This window comes from Prionailurus viverrinus, chromosome A2 (assembly GCF_022837055.1).
Source record: "Prionailurus viverrinus isolate Anna chromosome A2, UM_Priviv_1.0, whole genome shotgun sequence".
In the NCBI taxonomy this organism is placed as follows: Eukaryota; Metazoa; Chordata; class Mammalia; order Carnivora; family Felidae; genus Prionailurus; species Prionailurus viverrinus.
Genome location: NC_062562.1, coordinates 50748816 through 50768894, shown reverse-complemented (window position 1 = coordinate 50768894; position 20079 = coordinate 50748816). Strand labels below are relative to the sequence as shown.

Here is a 20079-nt window from a genome sequence, read left to right as displayed (position 1 = left end):
AGGCAGAGGAGCTCTTCGTTCCTTCCGGTTCCGCGCCCCTATCTTTTCTCTGGGCCCCTCCTACCTGCAGCCCCTGGGGCACGGCGGAACTAACTGCCGGGCTAAGATCCCGGCTGCCGAGCCCCGCCCCCAGCCTCCGGCTGTTCCCCAGAGTAGGCCTGAGGCATACCCCCGCCCCCATCCCACCTGCAGTGGGCTCGCTCGCGGCCTGCAAACCCTTCCCCGCAAGCCATATTGGGCTCTCCCTCGCGTCTCCCACCCGCGCGTCTTCTGCAGGGGGCCCGCCCCTAGCCAGTTCCGGGGCGGTTGCTCCCACCAACCGGAACTCCCCAACCCCTCCCGCGGCCTGGGGGCCGTAGGAGGCTGCAGGAGGCTGCAGTGAGGAGGTAGAGGGGGCAGGGGCCGCGTTAGGGGGTCCCTGGAGGACGGGGACCCTGAAGGCGAGTCACTGGGGCGACCCACGGGAGGGGCCAGACATTAAACAGGCGCACTTCTGTGTCAGGCACTGAACTGGGCTCTTGACGAGCATCCTCTCTTAATCCTCAGAACATCCCGGGGAGGTAGGTACTATTGTGATCCCCATTTTACAAATTCAGACTTCTTATGGGGAAACAGACTCAGATTTCTTTTGTCCCCATTTTGTAGATGGGAAAATCGAGACTCAGGAAGATTAAAAAACATAATCAGAGTTATGTAAATAGGAAATGGTAAAAGGCTGGGCTTGAACCCAGGTATGTCCTGTTTATCAGCCCACATTCTTTTTTTTTTTTTTTTAACTTCTTAATGTTTATTTTTGAGGGAGACACACAGAGCACGAGAGGGGGAGGGGCAGAGAGAGAGAGAGGGAGACACAGAATCCGAGGCAGGTTCCAGGCTCCAAGCTGTCAGAACAGTGCCCAACCTGGGTCTTGAACCATGACCTGGGAGATCATGACCAGAATCAAAGTCAGACGCTTAACCAACTGAGCTACCCAGGCACCCCTTGTCATCCCACATTCTTAACCACTGTCAGGGGCAAAGAGAAGGGACAAAGATGGAAGGGGTGAGACAAGGAGAGGCTGGGAGGCACAGAACATTAACATTGTAAGAATGGATGTTTGGAGTTCAGGGGCTTAGAACCCAAGTGGAGAACAGAAGAGCATCAGAAAGACAGGGCATAGTATATCATGGTAATTAGTGACACAGACTCAAAACTACCTGGATTCAGATTGCATCTTGGTAAACTGGGGCAGGTAAAATCCTTGGAGTCTGAGTTTCCTTATCTGTAAAGTGTAGGTCACCATTGTCCCTGCTTATGGGGTTGGGTGAGGAATTGATGAGAAACCAGTAAAACGTCTGCCCTTAGCTTAATGCACAGTAAGGGCTCTCTGAGTAGGACCTGTGCCATTGACCTTGTCAATAGGGTACTGAAGCCTGGCTTTCCCCTTGAAACCGTCCCTAGATGGAGGGAGCTCTTAGACTTTTCTTGTCCCATTTTATCTCCTATCCATGGCTCTCTTCTCTCCAGTTCCACAGGGTCCCGTATCCTGGGCCATGAGTGAACTGAAGGACTGCCCCTTGCAGTTCCATGACTTCAAGTCTGTGGACCACCTGAAGGTTTGTCCACGCTACACGGCAGTGCTGGCCCGCTCTGAGGATGATGGCATCGGCATTGAGGAGCTGGACACTCTGCAGCTGGAGCTTGAGACCCTACTTTCCTCTGCCAGCCGGCGCCTACGGGTTCTCGAGGCTGAAACCCAGGTGATACCCTACAGAGAGGATATCACCAGGGTGGACTGTGACAAGTTATGGGATGGGTCATTGAGTTAGCCCCACCAGCTGAGGCCTTGAGATACAGGAGCTTGGAGGGGTGAGGAGAGGCCTAAACTGGGCTCGGGTGACATGTAGAATACACAAGAATGTGCACAATCCTCATAAATTTCAAGATTTCTAATTTACTGACCTCTGAACCCCCATTATGTTTTGGGTGCTAGTCATTAGAAGTAATTATTAGGACACTTCTGGTCTTCAGGGAGTTTGCCAACTAAAGGGAAAGGGAGGTCAGACAAATACAGGTGATGTTGGTTATGGTTAGAAGTACTAAAGGAACGGGACTGAGGAGACCTGTATTTGAATCCTAGCCTAAGCACTTGCTAGTGTTGCTGTTTCCTAGCTGTATGATTTTGGGACAGTTGCCTCCTATCTCTGAGCATCAGTTCCAAATCTGCAAACAGGGATGAATCATAGGAGGTGCCTCAGAGCTTTTGTGAAGATTAAAAGAGATACTTTTGCAAAACATCGGTTGATGTCTGACACTGAGTATTTCAAATGTTATTTGGTACTACTCTGATCATTTCTGTTGACAACATAAATATCCCCTCAGCCCCGTGGGCCAGATACTATGCCAGATCCTGGGGAACAGAGATAGTTAAGATAAGTTTTCTGGTCTCCAGTAGCTTATAGTCTAGTTGAAAAGACAAGGTATCCTGTTCATTCCAGGTTGACCAAACAACACAATTGGGCCTGCAGTGGAGGTACAAAGTGTCAGAGACACAAAGAGGCCTTTTTAATTGGAGCTCAAAGGATGAATAGTTAACTTGTGATCCCTGGAAGTGCACTGAAGCTTTTTGATCAGGGCTGTGGCATAATCAGTTGTATTATAGCTTCTAAAAAGCTGGGTAACTGATGTCGAGAAGGCTTCCCAGTTGTGGTGACATTTGAAGTGAAGGTTTGCTGGGAGGCTTGTTTGCATTCCCCTTAAAGTTACCACCAGCATATTCCAGTGCTAACATGCACTAGGGCATGATCATTTGTTTGACCTAAACACTGTAAGTGGTTTGGGTGATACAGAGGTGAGTCAATACAGACAAATGAATGGCATGATGACAAGTATATGAATAAAGTTCTGTGAGGCAGGCACAGAAAAGGAGCTGAGTTTTGAAGGATGCTTAGGAGTTTACTAAACAGGAGACGGGTAAATAAAAAGACCTTGGAGTCTTCTCAAGTTCTAGATCGTAATTCTTCACCAGGAGAAAGAATTGTCCTCTCATTGCCTTTCTCCCTCTCAGTGACAGTCCTCTGTAAATTTCAGATCCTCACTGACTGGCAAGATAAGAAAGGTGATCGCCGATTTCTGAAGCTGGGTCGAGACCACGAGCTTGGAGCTCCCCCCAAACATGGGAAGCCGAAGAAGCAGAAACTGGAAGGAAAAGCAGGACATGGGCCTGGCCCTGGCCCCGGACGGCCCAAATCCAAAAACCTTCAGCCCAAGATCCAGGAATATGAATTCACTGATGACCCAATTGATGTGCCACGGATCCCCAAGAATGATGCGCCCAACAGGTTCTGGGCCAGAGAACATAGAGGGGCCTTTGGATTCAAATAGTAAAGGCTGTGGAGGGTTCTGGGACTGAGGCTGGTGGGACAGGAGGTTCCCATTCAGGATCTGCTTCTCCCTGCAGGTTCTGGGCTTCGGTGGAGCCCTACTGTGCTGATATTACCAGTGAGGAGGTACGCACACTAGAAGAACTACTGAAACCACCAGAAGATGAAGCTGAACATTACAAGGTAGAAAGATTGGACCTTAGTAGACATGGTGACAAACTAGAGGACTCGAGAAGTGCCTCAAAATCAAAGATCCCAAAGTCATGTATCTTCTTCCTTCCCCCACCCTGCCCAACCTCCTGTCTAACGCATTAACCCACCCAGGCACCCTGGCTCTAATTGTCAGCTTTCTTCTTGCATTATTTCCTCTCTATACCCTCCAAATGATCACCGCATACATCCTAATGGATCTCCTTCAGTGAGGCTGTTCTTTGTACCAACATCTCCATCCCCTCTGCTTTTTTTTTTTTTTTAATGTTTGTTTATTTTTGAGAGAGACAGAATGCGAGTGGGGAAGGGGCAGAGAGAGAGGGAGACACAGAATCTGAAGCAGACTCCAGGCTCAGAGCTGTCAGCACAGAGCCTCAGTCGGAGCTTGAACTCAGGAATGGTGAGATCATGACCTGAGTTAAAGTCAAACACTTCACCAGCTGAGCCACCCAGGTGCCCCTCTGCTTTGATTCAAGACTTCATCAGTTTTTGTCCAAGTGGTGTCAAGACAGTTCCCTGTCTCCAAAGGGACTTTTTTTTTCTTTCTGTAGTATGTAAAAGTTAGGTTTCTTATGATGTAAATAAAACAGTTTCCATCAAAGAAAATGTAGAAAATAAGAGAAGTGTTTGGGAGAACTCTCCCATAGTCCAGCTGTCATGATCAGATGTGACACAGCCCTGTTCCCAGGCCTCCTCTGGCTCCTCTTTGGCACAAGATCGATTCCAAGTAGTTTGGTCCTTGGTGACACAGACCCACCACCCGTCTCCAGTTTCCTCAGTCATTCCCCCTCCTCACTGCTGCATTTACCAGCCCCGACAAGCACCTTACCCTCACTCTAGGCCCACACAGGATCCTTGCTGGTCTCTGGGCCTCTGTACATGCTCCTCCTTTTCCCTTGGCAAACTAGCTCATCCTTCAAAGCACTGATATCCTCTTATCTCTACCAAAATGCCTTTGCAGATTGCTTGCAGAAAATTTCTCTTTTATGTGCCACAGCACCTTGACCTACCTCTAGCACATCAGTTCTTTGAATTTTTAAAAAACTTACTTGAAAAAAAAATTTATTTGAAAAGGTAGTCCATATAGGCAGTAGTAAATTCAAGTAATACAAAAGACAGTTTCCTTTCCTGACCCTAAGCTTCCTAATTCTTTCTAGGGACAATAGCTGTGACTTGAGATGGTCCATGTACACATACCATTCTGCACCTGTATCTTGGAAATTTTCCATACTGGCCCCTGTGTGTGTCTTAGTTCATTATGTACCTGTCTCCCTTACCAGACTGTGAGCATATAGATTTTTATCTCCTTTGTTTCTTCCCATCTACGCAAAGCATAGGTTTCGGCCCTGGGGTAGGTACTTGGAGACAGATAAGTGAAGGAACGAATCATGAGCTTTTTGGCAGTGCCCAAAATGCGCAGAGAGCCCCTACCAACCCCAGGCATGGCTTGCCAGTGTTTACCCTTTTTGGGCCGGGTGGCATCTCCCCACCAGATCCCACCCTTGGGGAAGCACTACTCCCAACGCTGGGCACAGGAGGACCTGCTGGAGGAACAGAAGGATGGGGCCCGGGCAGCAGCCGTGGCAGACAAGAAGAAAGGCCTTATGGGGCCACTGACCGAACTGGACACTAAAGGTAGGCCCCTCGCCTTCCTGCCCACACCAGGCCAGGTTCCCAGAAGAACTCAGCCCACCTGTGTACCACTTCTCTGTCTACTTCAGATGTGGATGCCCTGCTGAAGAAATCTGAGGCCCAGCATGAACAGCCCGAAGATGGGTGCCCCTTTGGTGCTCTGACACAGCGCCTCCTACAGGCCCTGGTGGAGGTGAGCATCCTAACTCAAGACAGAATTATGCATGCTTTCTGTTTTAATGTTTTATTTTCTTTTGAAGTATATCACATATTTATAAAGGTGCAGAGATATTACATGTATAAATTGGTAAATTTTCATATATGAGCACACATGTATATATAGCCTAACAGAAACAAAGCTTGCCAATATCCTACACAAGCCTCTCTTGTGTCCATCCCCCCAGTCTGTAACCTCTCCCAGAAGTAGCCACTATACCACAGTTACTTTTGCTGAATGTTGGCTAAGGGCTGACCCCTGTGCAAGGGGCTTTCCACGCATCCTTTTTTTTTTTTTTTTCAACGTTTATTTATTTTTGGGACAGAGAGAGACAGAGCATGAACGGGGGAGGGGCAGAGAGAGAGGGAGACACAGAATCGGAAACAGGCTCCAGGCTCTGAGCCATCAGCCCAGAGCCTGACGCGGGGCTCGAACTCACGGACTGCGAGATCGTGACCTGGCTGAAGTCGGACGCTTAACCGACTGCGCCTCCCAGGCGCCCCACCACACATCCTTTTGTTGAGGCAAGGACAGTGATTTGCTCCATGTTACATACTCGAAGATTGAGGCTCAGAAAAAGGAACTGTCTGCTTGGAGTCATGCAGCTAATAAACAGAAGCAGGATTCAAACCCCAGATACAGAGTCCCTTTCTTTATGCCCACTATCTGGCCTTAGGCGCATCCTTTCACCTCACTGAGCCTTAGTTTTCTCCCTGGCTCAAACACAGTAGTGTTTTTCTCTCTCGTGTAACAGTCTGGGCCACGTGTTCCAGGTTGGCTGAGGTGGGGGAGGGGAGAGATCTCAGCCCCACCCCATCAGACAAGGAAGGACCCCATCTGTGATGGTTTTGCCACCCTAAACCTGCTCTGTACAAGGTCATTCTGGGTATGATTACTACTCCAAGCCCACAGAAAAAGAGCAAGGAAGAATGTGTGAAGGAAGGTTTATGGGGTTTATGGCCATGACTGGCTGTGGCTCTTATCTCTTCTGATCGCTTTCCACTGGAGAGAGTTTGTCACATGGCCACATCTGACCACAAGGAAGTCTGGGAAATGTGGTGTAGCTGGACAGCCAGCAGCCTCTGTCACAACATGCTTAACATACATTCCAAACGCTTAACAAACCTTGGCTCTTCTCTTTACTGTTGTTGAGTGTTTTCTCATTGCTCTTCTGTGTTGTCTTCTTTTGGTATCAGTACAAAAGAGGCATTTCTAAAATGATCAGAGCTTCCTGGAATCGGTTTGGGAAGGCTTCCAGAGCGATGGGAGCAATGAAACAATATTTCTGGTCTGTGAAGACTGAAGACTCTGACTGTAGGTCAGGGAGGAGCAAGAAAATGGAAATATTACAGCTCTTACTCTCTCCCTCCCATTTCTTTTCTTTTCTTTTTTTCTTTTTTTTTTCTGTCCCACTTCTGTGTTCTTCTAGGAAAATATTATTTCCCCTATGGAGGACTCTCCTATTCCTGACATGTCTGGGAAAGAATCAGGGGCCGACGGGGCAAGCACCTCTCCCCGCAATCAGAACAAGCCCTTCAGGTGAGTGACAACCCTGTCCACATTCTTACTATCTGGTCCCTGCTTCTGTTGACTTCTTTTATCCTAACATGGGAAGGTCTTCATTAAGAGAGAGGTTGAAGGCATTTAGATGAAGCCCAATGAAAGTTTCACATGTCCATGCTGGCCCAGCATTTCTGCATGCACAGACTTAAGTACAGGTTGTTCATCATAGCCCTGTTCGTACCACAAACAACCTAAATGTCCAACTGAAAGGGATTGTTTGGCTAAATTGATATAACTCCATATGATGAAATTACTTATAACTACTAATCGTTTTTGAGAAACACAGTTAATTGACATGAAAAAAGGTAAACACTAAAGTGCTAAGTGAAGAAAAAGTTGTAGCACAATACAGTTTGATCCTGTTTTTACTCAGCATATATTTAAATGTGTGTATATAGAAAACTGGAATAATATAAAAGATAGGAAATGACATGAGACAAAATCTGGGATATAGATAGTAAATAAATATTATATAACAAGATACATAAACATATTTAAAAAATTTTTAAGTTCATTTATCTTGAGAGAAAGAGTACAAGCAGGGGAGGACCAGAGAGAAAGAGAGAGAGAGAGAATCTGAAGCAGGCTCCACAGTGACAGCATGGAGCCGATGCAAGGCTCAAGTTTACTAGCCACAAATTCGTGACTTAAGTGAAACCAAGAGTCAGACACTTAACTGACTGAGCCACCCAGGCACCCCTAATAAAACACAGTTTTATATGTGGAATGTTGATAATAGCAAAATAACAGTGACGTAAATAATAGTGGTTCTCTCTGAGTTGTTAGCATTATAGGTTTTTCTAGATTTTTTTACGATTCACATGTGTTGGCCTATGTTTGAAATAAGACCATGTGTGTCTCTCTGCATTTTTTCCAAAATACTGAGAAAAAATTGACATATGTCCTTGTATAAATTTAAGGTATACATGTACAATGTACAAAACACGTACATGGTCTGATTTTACGTGTGTAAATTACGTGTGTTGTGAAATGATCACCACAACATGTTCAGCTGACATCCACCTTCTCATAGACACAATAAAAAGAAAAGAAAAATTCTGTGATGAGAACTCTTAGGATTTACACTCTTTTTTTTTTTTTTTAAATTTATTTTGAGAGAGACATTGGGAGCGGGGGAGGGGCAGAGAGAGGGAGAGAGAGAGAATCTCAAGCAGGCTCCACACTGTCAGTGCAGAGCCTGATGTGGGGCTCAAGGTCATGAACCGTGAGATCATGACCTGAGCCAAAACCAAGAGTTGGATGCCTAACTGACTGAGCCACACAGGCACTCCAGGATTTACACTCTTAACAACTTTGTGTATAACATACAACAGTGTCAGCTACAGTCATATTATATCCCAGTGTTTTTTCATAACTAGAAGTTTGTACCTTTTGACCACCTTCCCCCAATTCCCTTCCCCCCACCCTCCTCCTCTGGTAATGAAAAGTCTGATTTCTTTCTATGAACTTTTTTTTTAGATTTCACATATAAGTGGGATTATACTGTATTTGTCTTTCTCTGACTTATTTCACTTAGCATAATGCATTCAGAGTTTATCCATGTTGTCACAAATGGTAGGATTTCCTTGTTTTTATAAGGCTGAATAACAGTCTATTGAATGTGTGCATTGTGTGTGTGTGTGTATATATACATTCCACAACTTCTTTATTCATTCATCCATTGATGGACATTTAGGTTGCTTCCATATCTTGACTATTGTAAATAATGCACCCCCAGTGAACATGGGGGTGCAAGATAACCTTAACTAGGGATGTTGAGCATCTTTTCACGTATCTACTGGTGTTTTGTATATCTTCTTTGGAGAAATGTCTGTTCAGGATCTTTGCCCATTTGTTAATTGGGCAGGTTTATTGCTTTTGAGTTATATGAGTTCTTTATTTTTGATATTAACTAATCAGATACATGGTTTACAATATCTTTTCCTGTTCCGTAAGTTGTCTCTTCACTTTGTTGATGATTTCTTTTGCTGTGCAGAAACAATTTGTAGTTTGATGTAGTCCCACTTGTTTTTTATTTTATTGCCTGTGCTTTAGGTGTCACAGCCAAAAAGTCATTGCCAAGACCCATGTCAAGGAGCTTTACTCCTAGGTTTTCTAGGAGTTTCAGGGTTCCAGCTCGTAACATTTTCTCTCTATTTTTATACCTAGATAGATAGGGAGTGCCCAAAGAGAAAGGAATGTGTCACTAGCCTTGGGAACCTTTCGGGTCCCCCCTCTAAGCTGGCCCTTGAGCTAAGCGCTACCTTCCTGTAGTGTACCACATACCAAGTCCCTGGAGAGCCGCATCAAGGAGGAGCTGATCGCCCAGGGTCTGCTGGAGTCTGAGGACCGCCCCGCAGAGGACTCGGAAGATGAGGTCCTCGCAGAGCTGCGCAAACGGCAGGCCGAGCTGAAGGCGCTCAGTGCCCACAACCGCACCAAAAAGCATGACCTGCTGAGGTTAGTGTGGACGGGATGCACGGGCCTGGGAGTGGCTGAGAAGGCTTTGGTCGCTGCTGGTCACCTTCTGGGCGCTTTACAATAGGCTTCCCTGGGAGGGCCTCTAAATCACCAGGAGAGCCTTGAAAAAAATATTGCCAGATACCACAGACTCTAAGGCTTAGACATCTGTGATTGATTTATTTACCTACTTATAATTGTGGTGAAAGAAACACATAAAATTGACTCTGTACCATTTTAAAAAGTACAGTTCAGTGGTATTACCTATATTCGCATTGTCGCATGGTTTATTTTTTTAATCTTTTCATGCTTATCTTCTTTTCCTCTAACATTTTTATGAAAAATTTCATAAACACAGAACATCTGAAGGAGTTGTATGGTAAACGCCAATATACTCTGTACCTAGATTTATCAACTGTTAACATTTTGTTGGACATCCATGAATATTATTGGCTCTTCACTGGAAATTGCCTTGTTTTAGGATCAGTTCTTTAAGAAATTAGTCAGAATGTCTTTCATTTCATTTTGACTCCCATCCATCTGGCCCTGCATTGGTCATGACAAAAGTATAGGTGATCTCTGGAGGGAGATTATGGTAGTTGTTGCCCTTTTTGAGGGGAGGTAGAGAAGTCGTCCAGCTGAGTCTCCTTGCTTCTTACGGGCAGGTGTATGTCTTTGCCTCACAGAGCCACAACAGGACAGGGCACACGCATTTGGCCAGCTCTGCCTGTCTCTTACACGTTGTACTGGGGGCTAGGAAGAGGGACAGCAAAGGGCTTGTGGTCTACAAGCGGGTAATTGGTAAAGAGGTGCACCATTAAAAGGAGAGGGAACTGCTTGGTGACAAACTGGTAAGGGAGTGCTTAAGGATAAGGGTTACTGAGTGCCTGCTGTGTGCCAGGGACTTTATCCTCCTGTTTAATCTGGACTACAGTCCAGGGGGTAGGTGGTATTTCACCTCTTTACTAGATGAAGAAGTGAAGGGCCAATGAAGTGAGTACTCTGCTGAAGGTCACACAGCCAGTCAACAACCAAGCTGCAACTTGAGCCCAAGGCTGAATGCAAAGCCTCTTTCTAGTTCCCTTTCATGCAAGGACAAGAAGAGGAAAAATAACAGGTGAAAGAGATACTGAGTGGGGTGGAGAGGAGAGAAAGATTGAATGAGCGGGAGAAACAAAGATGTGCAGATATAGAAGTAGTGGACACTGGGGTGCTTGGGTGGCTCAGTCAAGCATTCAACTCTTGATTTCGGTTCAGGTCATGATCTTGCGGTCACAAGATTGAGCCCCACGTCCAGCTCAGTGTGGAGGCTGCTTGGGACTCTCTCTCCCTATTTCTCTGCCTCACCCCCACTGGAGTGCGCATGCGCTCTCTAGCGCTCTCGCTCTAAATAAATAAACAAACAAACAAACAAACAAACAAACTTCTGGAGCACCTGGGTGGCTCAGCTGGTTAAGTGTACAACTTCAGCTCAGGTCATGATCTCACAGTTTGTGGGTTCAAGCCCCGCGTCGGGCTCTGTGCTGACAGCTCAGATGGTGCTTTGGATTCTGTGTCTCCCTCTCTCTCTGCCCCTCCCCCGGTCATGCTCTATCTCTCTCTGTCTCAAGAATAAATAAAACATTAAAAATAAACAAATAAACAAACTTCTAAAAAAGGTAGTGGACAGTGAAAGAACTAGCTTGGGTTGTTAGAAGCCTAGAATCCAGTCCTCAGCTCTGCTATTGACCAGCTCCAGGGCCTTAAGCAAGGTATCTCCTACCCTGAGCAGCAGCTTCCCCTTCTGGAAAATTAACACATTGGACTAGATCACATCTCTAAGCCACCTTCCAGTTCCACCAACAGCGGAATTGATAGGTCAGATTTCATTTACAGGGGTTGGTTTGGCATCTCACCCACTCAGGCTGCCTAGACCCTTAGGTTGCTCTGGAATTTGGATACTGAAGTCAGCAGGTCTTCTGCTAACACTAGAATACCTTTTAAAGATGATTGCGTGGAGCCAGCCTGCCTTAATTCAGATCTCCTACTCACTAGCTGTAGGATTTAGGAGTGTTTTTTATTCTCCTTGACCTCTTTCATCACTGGTAATATCAGAATAATAGTACCTACCTCACAAGGCTGTTATGAGGATTAACTGTGCTGACATATTTGAAGGGCTTAAGGTAGTAACTAGCACATAGTGTTGTAGAAGTGTGGGTCAGTAACTTTGCTTTTTGGTATGAAACAGCTCACAGGAGTGCCATCCTGGGGTGGTAGGTGGGTTCAGTCTGGAAGAGGGAGAGGGACCCCACTATGGAGGTGGGCTTCCCATGACACCTTGGTTGGCTGGTCCCTACAGGCTGGCAAAGGAGGAAGTAAGCCGGCAGGAGCTGAGACAGCGGGTCCGCATGGCAGACAATGAGGTCATGGATGCCTTCCGGAAGATCATGGCTGCCCGGCAGAAGAAGCGGACCCCCACCAAGAAGGAGAAGGACCAGGCTTGGAAGACTCTGAAGGAACGTGAGAGCATCCTAAAGCTGCTGGATGGGTAGCCTTCACCCCTGCCTCAGACTGTCTTCCCCTGGCCTGGGGGAAGGAGGGCTAGGGAGCCCACTTCTTTCCTTGGCCTGCCAGAACCCTAGGCCTGTGACTGCCTGTTAATGTCAAATGATGACAGTCTGTAGAGGTCTGTGGCCCTTCCCTGAAGTCGTTGGTCTAGCTCTGTACAACCAGGACATGGGAGGCCCTGTTGGGCTGGCCTGAGGCCCACTCTGTGCTTCCCCCTCTTTACTATCCCCCACTCCTTCCCCTCTTTCCCTCAAGGACTTCTCCCTTGTGGTTTTGTAAAGTGCAAACCTAAAAGTAAAGTGACTGCTGTGGTTTTTTTTTTTTTTTTTAAAGTATCTATCCCAAATCTTTGAATGTCTGTTAACTACAGGTTAGAAAAGAACTGGTGTGAAAGAAAGAAAAAAAAGAAAAGAAAAGAACTGGTGTGGGTGGCAGGGGAGGGCATGCTTGGTGGCTCTCAGCCTTTGGACACTCACCCATGTCATTCATTCAGGAAGAGCTCTCAGGGTACTTGTGGCTGCAAGTAACAATACCCTCAGCTCCAAGTGGATTCATAACAAGGAAATGTGTTGCTTTGGGGCTTGGTGGTCCTGGGGCAGGATGGCCTCCAGGGTTGGCCAACCCAGCATCTCAACAGGGCCATGAAGGGTCCAGGTTATCTCTGTACTGCCTTCTATGATGTCAGCTTTTGCCTAAACTGAATTTTCTTCCAGCTGTGCAGCCAGTAGCAGTCAACATCCAGCACAAGAGAGGGCAGGAAGGAGCCAACTGGTTTCACTGGCCCACCCAAAAGCAAGAAGCCTTTCCCAAATACCCTTATGTCTCGCTGGCCCAAACAAACTCTCACATGTCTATTCCTGAACCAGTCACTGTGGCAAGGGATGACTCTGATGGGTTTTAACTAGTGAGAGTGGAGTCTGCTTCCCCACCAAGCCCAAGGCAATGGGGAAAGATGGGGGAACTCAATAAAGATCTGAGTAGGAATGGGGAAATGGATGCTGGATAGGCCACCAATAATGTCTCTTCCACAGCCCGGGAAGGAAACAAGGTATAGGCGATAGAGATGAATAAATGTGCTCTCATCCCTGTCTCAGGTTGGTCCCAGATTAGTCAGGGAGTCAGAAAATAATTTGTAAATTTACTGTGGGAAGGTTGAGGTCTACACAGGACAAGGGAGAGGACAGTTCCCTGAGGAAGTGACCTGTGAACTGAGCCATAAAGAAGGATGGCAAGGACAGGCAACATTCTTGTATGCTCAGCACTACTGTTAGACCTGCCGCTTCCCCATTCCATATGGCTCTTGTGGAACTGTCAAATTAGGATGGATACATGACCCCAACTTGGCCAGTCACAGCACCCTATTCTTTATCCATGATAATTGGTCTAAAGAACGGACATCTGACTTGAACTGGGCCAATCAGAGGCCTTCTGTAAGCTTGTTCTGATGCTGAGAGAAGAGGATTTCTCTTCTTTTGGATCAAAAGCATTAGAATGTAAGCTTAGACCACCTGGTGACCCACTTTCTTGCCATGGGGAAGAACCTGCCTGAGAATAAAGCCAACTCAGAAAAGCAGAGCCAGGAGATGGAGAAGGAGATAAAGTTTTAATGATGTAGCTGGAGCCCGAGATCTCCCATTGGACCTTCCAATTACATCAGTCCACAAATGCTTCTTTAGGCTTAAGTGTTTCATCACTTGTCAACTAAAAAAGGGCCTAATGAAAGTGGACTTTGGCAAGAAGGAAGGCTGGAGTGGAGTTCTGAGAGAGGACAGCATGAGGGCCTGCCTCCCACTAGGTGCAGAGCCTAGCTGCTGTTTTTCAGTGACTCATTGTTCGCAGATTGCTTAGAACCTTCTCAGAAAAGACACCTAACACTTAATTTCATTAATGAATTTGATTAGTGAATTAGCGATAAAATTAAGTACTCAGTAAATGTTAGCTCTGTACCAGGCACTGTTCTAAACTTATTAAGTTACAAATCTCAGCTACCCTACATGGTGGGTACTAATAACTTCCCGTTCACAGATGAGGAAAACAAGCCTAGGTGATCAGCAATTAATAAATCATCGTTGAGGCAAGATTCAAACTCAAGTCCATTTGACTTGCAGACACAGACTCTTCATTATAGAACTTACTGGGGCCCCACTCCCTTATGGCCGATATGAATGACACTCCTAGGTTTGGGCACTGCACAACCTGTGCAGCTTGCAGATCCCCTGCTTAACCATTCACTTCCATGTTCATTAAGCCAGACCTCCCCAGAGAAGCATCACTGGTAAAGAGTTCCAGGAGCAGAGACCATTTTATGGAGGAGGTAGGATGACAGATCCCCAAATTGGGTAAAGTTGTGAGAGAGGAAGGCAGGTATTATAAATAGGAGGAAGAACCCCAGATTTCTGACTGGGCCTGGTTCATTAGGGAAAAGACTTTGAAGGATCAGTTGCGAGAACACTATTCTCTGTCGCACACCTACTATCTGCCTAGTACTGCACTGGGCCCTCTACTGGCATGTTTTGATGCTCACCACACACCTACAAGGTGAATAGAACTATTTCCACCCTGCAGAGGAGGACAATGAAGCTCAAAGAGGTGCAATGCCTTCTGAAACTATACAGCTGTGGTGCAGGAAATGCTCAGCACCATCGCGGAGTTGACAACCACAGTGGGCCAGGGAGTCCCTTCTAATGGCCACATCCGTGTCTGCTGGAGCCAAAGGAGACTTCCTTTATGGGGGTTGGAGGAAGCTGGGTTCCCCATGGCGGGGGAGAGAGTAGTTCTAGCACCTCAAACCTACTATTTTAATTTGAAACAACCCTGACACCTTATCACTTGTTGGGTGAAAAAGCCTTTTGTATCTTGGCCCTGAAAGGCATCCACCATCATTGTTTCTCCACAGTCCCAAATGTCTTATAACTGACTTTTGGAAACACCAGCGTGCATGAGAATAGGGAGGATTGAATGGAGGTTAAGCCCTGATGTCAGGAAATGACCCAGTGTGAGTCCCCAGCCCCTGCCAGCTCCTGAACACTCTGGGGGATTGGCTTGATGGATACTGGGTCCCAGTTAAATCTTGCTAAGAAGTAAGTGACGGCTGTAACTTTGTACTAATGTGGTCAGGGAGTAATTTCCCTTTCTGCTCCAGAGCTCAGGACTTAATGGAGCAACCAAACACAAATGGACCATAACTCACCTGTTCATGTGTTAACTCATCATCTCTTCTTTTCACTCACCTCCTTTGTTCATTCACTCCATCTACTTGCCTCCCTTTCCTCATTCATACTCCTGTTTCCTCACTCAGTGACCTTGTTGCCATGGCTGAGAGCTCTGTGAAGAACAATAATAGAAGAATGTACAAAGTCTGCAGGGACCTAGGGCACAGAATGACTTAACAACAGTTTAGAGGGTCAGGAAAGGATTCAGAGAGGATGTGGAAAGGAAGTTGCCAGGCAGAAGACATTGCAGACAAAAGGAACAGCAAGGCACAAAGGTGTGAACAGCTGGCCCGCTTAGAGAGAGGTGAGAACTGCACTGTGACTGGAGCCTTGGGTGTGTGGAGGGGGAAGGGAAGGATAAAAAATGAAGCTGGAAAGTAGGTTGAGAACAGGCTGGCTGTGAATAGCAGGTTAAGGGGCACGGGATTTAGTCTCAAGTTCAGTGGTTCTCAAAGTGTGGTCCCGGGGGCACCTAGCTGGGTCAGTTGGTAAAGCATGTGACTCTTGCTCTAGGGGTTGTGAGTTCGAGCCCCACATTGGGAGTACAGATTACTTATAAATGAAATCTTTAAAAAAACAAAAGTGTGGTCCTTGAGCCAGCAGCATCAGCATCACCTGGGAACTTACTAAAGATGCAAATTCTCAGGTCCTAGACCCACTGAATCAGAAGCTCTGTCGGGGGCTTCAGACATCTCTGTTTTAACATACTCTCGAGGTGATTCCTGATGCATGTTAAAGTTTGAGAATGACTTTTCTAGGTACTAGGGATTCAGGGTTGGTGTGTGAGCAGGGGAGTGCCATAATAGCACTCCGAATTGGAAAGCACTTTGAGAGCAGCATGGAAGCCCGACTGATTAGAGGGGGTGAGAGTGAAATTAGGGCAGGCTGGAGTGTAATCATGTGCAAAAAATACATCCGAGATGGTGGATGCCACAGAAGCTGGTAGATATCCTTCAAAATCTATTCTATAGTTAATAGGATTCCTGATTTTTAGTGGGACATAGCACCTCAAAGACTAAATATCCCAGCTTCTCTTGAAGTTAGATATGATCATGTGATTTAAATTTTGGCCAATAGGATGTGAATGGAAGAGACGTGTGTAACTATGAGGTCATGAATCCCAAGGCATGTGCCCCCCATGTTCCCATTTGTCCCTGGCTGGGATGAGACTTGGTGGCAAGCCATCTTGAAACATGTGGTCAGGGGCGCCTAGGTGGCTCAGTCGGTTAAGCGTTTGACTTTGGCTCAGGTCATGATCTCGCGATCGGTGAGTTCGAGGCCCGCATCAGGCTCTGTGCTGACAGCCTGGAGCCTGTTTCAGATTCTGTCTCCGTCTCTCTCTGCCCCTCCCCTGCTCATGCTCTGTCTCTCTCTGTCTCAAAAATAAATAAAAACATTAAAAAAAAATTTTTTTTTAAAAGAAACATGTGGTCAAAGACAACACCATGGGAACTCTGGAGCAGCAAGATAAGAAGCCAGGATCACTCCTACCTTGAGTCATACCAGCCTGGTATGACTACTTATGGCCAGATTGCTATACACTTCCATTTTATTTAAGTCACAACTATTCTCCGTGTCTATTAGAGAAATCAAACTTTTATTTTAGCTGCTACAGTGGGCCAAGTATGCTTTTCAAAGTATACCTTGGGGCACCTGGGTGGATCAGTCGGTTAAACATCTATCTCTTGATTTCAGCTCTCAGGGTCATGAGATCAAGTCCTGTGTCTAGCCCTGGGTTGAGTTCCTCGCTGGGTGTGGAGCCTGCTTAAGATTCTTTTGTTTCCTCTCCCTCTGCCCTTCCCCCTCCTTGGACAAGTGGTGCGCCCTGTGCGCGCGCGCGTATACACACACACACACACACACACTCTCTCTCTCTCTCTCTCTCTCTCTCTCTCTCTCTGAAAAAAAAAAAAAAAAACTATACCTGACTCCTTCCCTTTTTTTCTCCCTTTCTTTTTAAAGTTTGTGTATTTTGAGAGAGACAGAGACAGAGCGGGCATGTGCATGAATGGGGGAGGGGCAGAGAGATGGAGAGAGAGAACCCCAAGCAGGCCCCTCACTGTCAGTGAAGAGCCTGACATAGGTCTCGAACCCATGAACCATGAGATCATAACCTGAGCAGAAACCAAGAGTTGACGCTTAACCTGCTGAGCCACCCAGGCACCCCTCCTTGCTTTCTTTTTTTCCTTCCTTCCTTCCTTCCTTCCTTCCTTCTTCTCAAAAGAATTTGAGAAAACTTATGATTGAGGATGTGTACAATGAGTTTCATGAAATACAAATATAAAATTAAGCCCATCAGTTTTAATGGAACTGCTGTCATTAAGCATCAGATTTAGCTCTAAGCTTCCTGGCAGCCAAGACAAAAACGGCGATAAGATGAATCAGTCTCTTCCTTTGATATCAGAGGAAAGGGTACCTTCCAATTTTCCTGACAGAAAAATCCAATAATTTCTCATGCTGAGGAAACTTCTCCACTGGAGTCATATACTGATAATATTCTCTATAAATTTGACAACAATGGAGATTGAGTTTCACATGGTGATTTCTTATCACAACCTTTGATGAAAGCTCAGGCCATATTGTTACAAGACAGCTCTGGGAGGATACTTTTGCAAGATATGTGACTTCTCATATTTGCTCTTCTCAATGATTCTACATCAGAGCAGGTAAGACCATTACCCTGTTTTACAGATAAGAAAACTAGGAAACAGAAAGGGGAAGAGCCAGATCAGATAGCTGGTGGGGAACCAGTTTTGTAAGCCAGTTTTGTAGACTCTAGGGCCCTATTCTAAGTGTCCCTCTCTGGACCGCACACAAAATTATACATTGAGGGGTGCCTGGGTAGCTCAGTTGGTTAAGCATCCAACTTTGGCTTAGGTGATGATCTTTCGGTTTGTGAGTTTGAACCCCAAATCAGGATCTGCACTGGTGGTGCAGAGCCTGTTTGGGATTCTCGTTCTCTCTCCCTCTCTCTCTCTGTCCCTCCGCCCAACTCTCTCTCAAGATAAATAAGTAAACTTAAAAAATCATAGGTTGATTATCAAAGAAAAGCACAAGAATCATTGCCCCAGAATATGCCTGTGTTAACCAAGACAAAGCAGTCAGATCTGGTAAACATTAGAGGGACCTCTGAGCCTGCTGAGATGGGCTGCTCCTGACTGCATGAGAAAATAGGGATGGGCACCATGAGGGCAGAAAGGAAATCCCAAATTTGGAGCCTGAATGGAACATGTGGGGCTTCAAGGATGGAAGGAAAAATAATATTAAAAGCAGCTGTCCCAGGGCAGTTGATAGCTATAAAAGGAGAAAAAAAAAAAAACTCTCTGTCTCATTTCTTACACCTATTATGCACCAGGTACAAACTGGGGATCCAAGTGACAATGAGGGAACTAGCCTAGTGGCTGAAAGTCACTTTCTGTCTCATTCTCAAAATAACCCTACAAAGTAGGTATGCTTATCAGTATGATTATGCCATGTTATAGATGCAGAAACTGAGGCTCAGAGCCATGAAATGATTTGTCCAAGATCCCACAGCTGGTAAGGGTTACAGAGTTTGAACCCTGGTCTGTCTGACCCCAAACTTTTATTAATGTGCCATCACTGTTTCAATAGTAGGAGAGAAAAATGTTGATGGATGTGACATTTAAATCTTCTCTATTTCTTTGTTATTTTTTATCTTTTCTTAAAATTTTTATTTATTTATTTTTGAAAGAGAGGGCGTGCACGTGGGGGAGGGACAGAGAGAGAGGGAGAAAGAGAATCCCAAACAGGCTCTGCACTGACAGTGCAGACCCCTACATGGGACTCGATCCCACAAACCATGAGATCATGACCTGAGCCAAAATCAAGAGTCAGACACTTAACTGACGGAGCCACCTAGGCACCTGTTTGTTATTTTTTAAATAAAATTTTAAAATTTGACCACCAAGTTGGTACATACCAACCGTCTCCTGGCATACTTTTTTTAAAAAGTGACTTTTTAATTATAAAGTTAATATTACTCAGGGCACCTGGGTGTCTCAGTCGGTTGAGTGTCTGACTTTTGATTTCGGGTCATTATCTCACAGTTTATGAGTTTGAGCCCCCACACTGGCAGCATGGAGCCTGCTTGAGATTCTCTCTCTCTCTCTCTCTCTCTCTCTCTCTCTCTCTCTCTCTCTTCCCCTCCCCCCTCAAAATAAATACACGTAAAAAAAAAATAAAGTTAATATTACTCAACAAAGTTTGGAGAATACAGACATGTAGAGAGAAGTAAAAGAAACAAAACAAAATCAGATGATTTTTTGACCATTGTTAACATTTATGGTGTTCCTCTCCACTCTGCTATGAATAACATACATTTTGCATTTTACACTGAAGTTCCCAAACTGCATACCTGTTTAACATTACAAGCATTTTCATCCTTTTATTTTATTTTTTTAAGTAGGCTCCATGCCCAACGTAGGGGTTGAACTCACAACCGTAAGATCAAAAGGTGCATTCTCTGCTGACCAAGCCAGCCAGGTGCCTCTGTCCTTTTATTAAGTAGGTTGCATTACCATCGATTTAAGAACTGTGAAATATTACATCCCATAGGCATACCTTATGTTTTTTAACTGTTCCGTTCTTGGTGATTTCTTCTAAATTTTGCTGTTGGAAATATTTCTTCAAGTATCTTGGAGCATATAGCTTTGTCCTAATTTAGGACTATTTCCCTGAAATTAATTCCCAGAAGAGAAATGCCTGGGTCAAAAGGCCTGGACGTTACTGAAGCCTTTGATGCACATTGCCAAACGGCTTTCCGAAAGATTTTAGCAAGTCATTTTCCCACCAGAAATACAGAAGTATCCATTGCTCACACTGACAATTTCAGTGTCACTAGTTTTTTAAACTTCA

General features: G+C 45.6%; 1 protein-coding gene across 2 annotated transcripts; it reads left to right on the top strand.

Annotated features, from left to right (window-relative positions):
* The first annotated feature begins 19 nt into the window (after positions 1-19).
* On the top strand, positions 20-12291 carry TADA3 (transcriptional adaptor 3). 2 transcript variants are annotated; one of them, XM_047850047.1, is made up of 9 exons: positions 20-386; positions 1508-1740; positions 3071-3321; positions 3441-3546; positions 5067-5208; positions 5295-5398; positions 6852-6961; positions 9260-9445; positions 11784-12291. In XM_047850047.1, the coding sequence occupies exons 2-9, from the start codon at positions 1534-1536 to the stop codon at positions 11974-11976; spliced, it is 1299 nt and encodes a 432-aa protein (XP_047706003.1). In that variant the 5' UTR covers positions 20-386; positions 1508-1533; the 3' UTR covers positions 11977-12291. The 2 variants fall into 2 exon arrangements, with proteins under 2 accessions (XP_047706003.1, XP_047706002.1); XM_047850046.1 differs by having other exon boundaries at positions 20-560.
* Positions 12292-20079: the final 7788 nt, after the last annotated feature.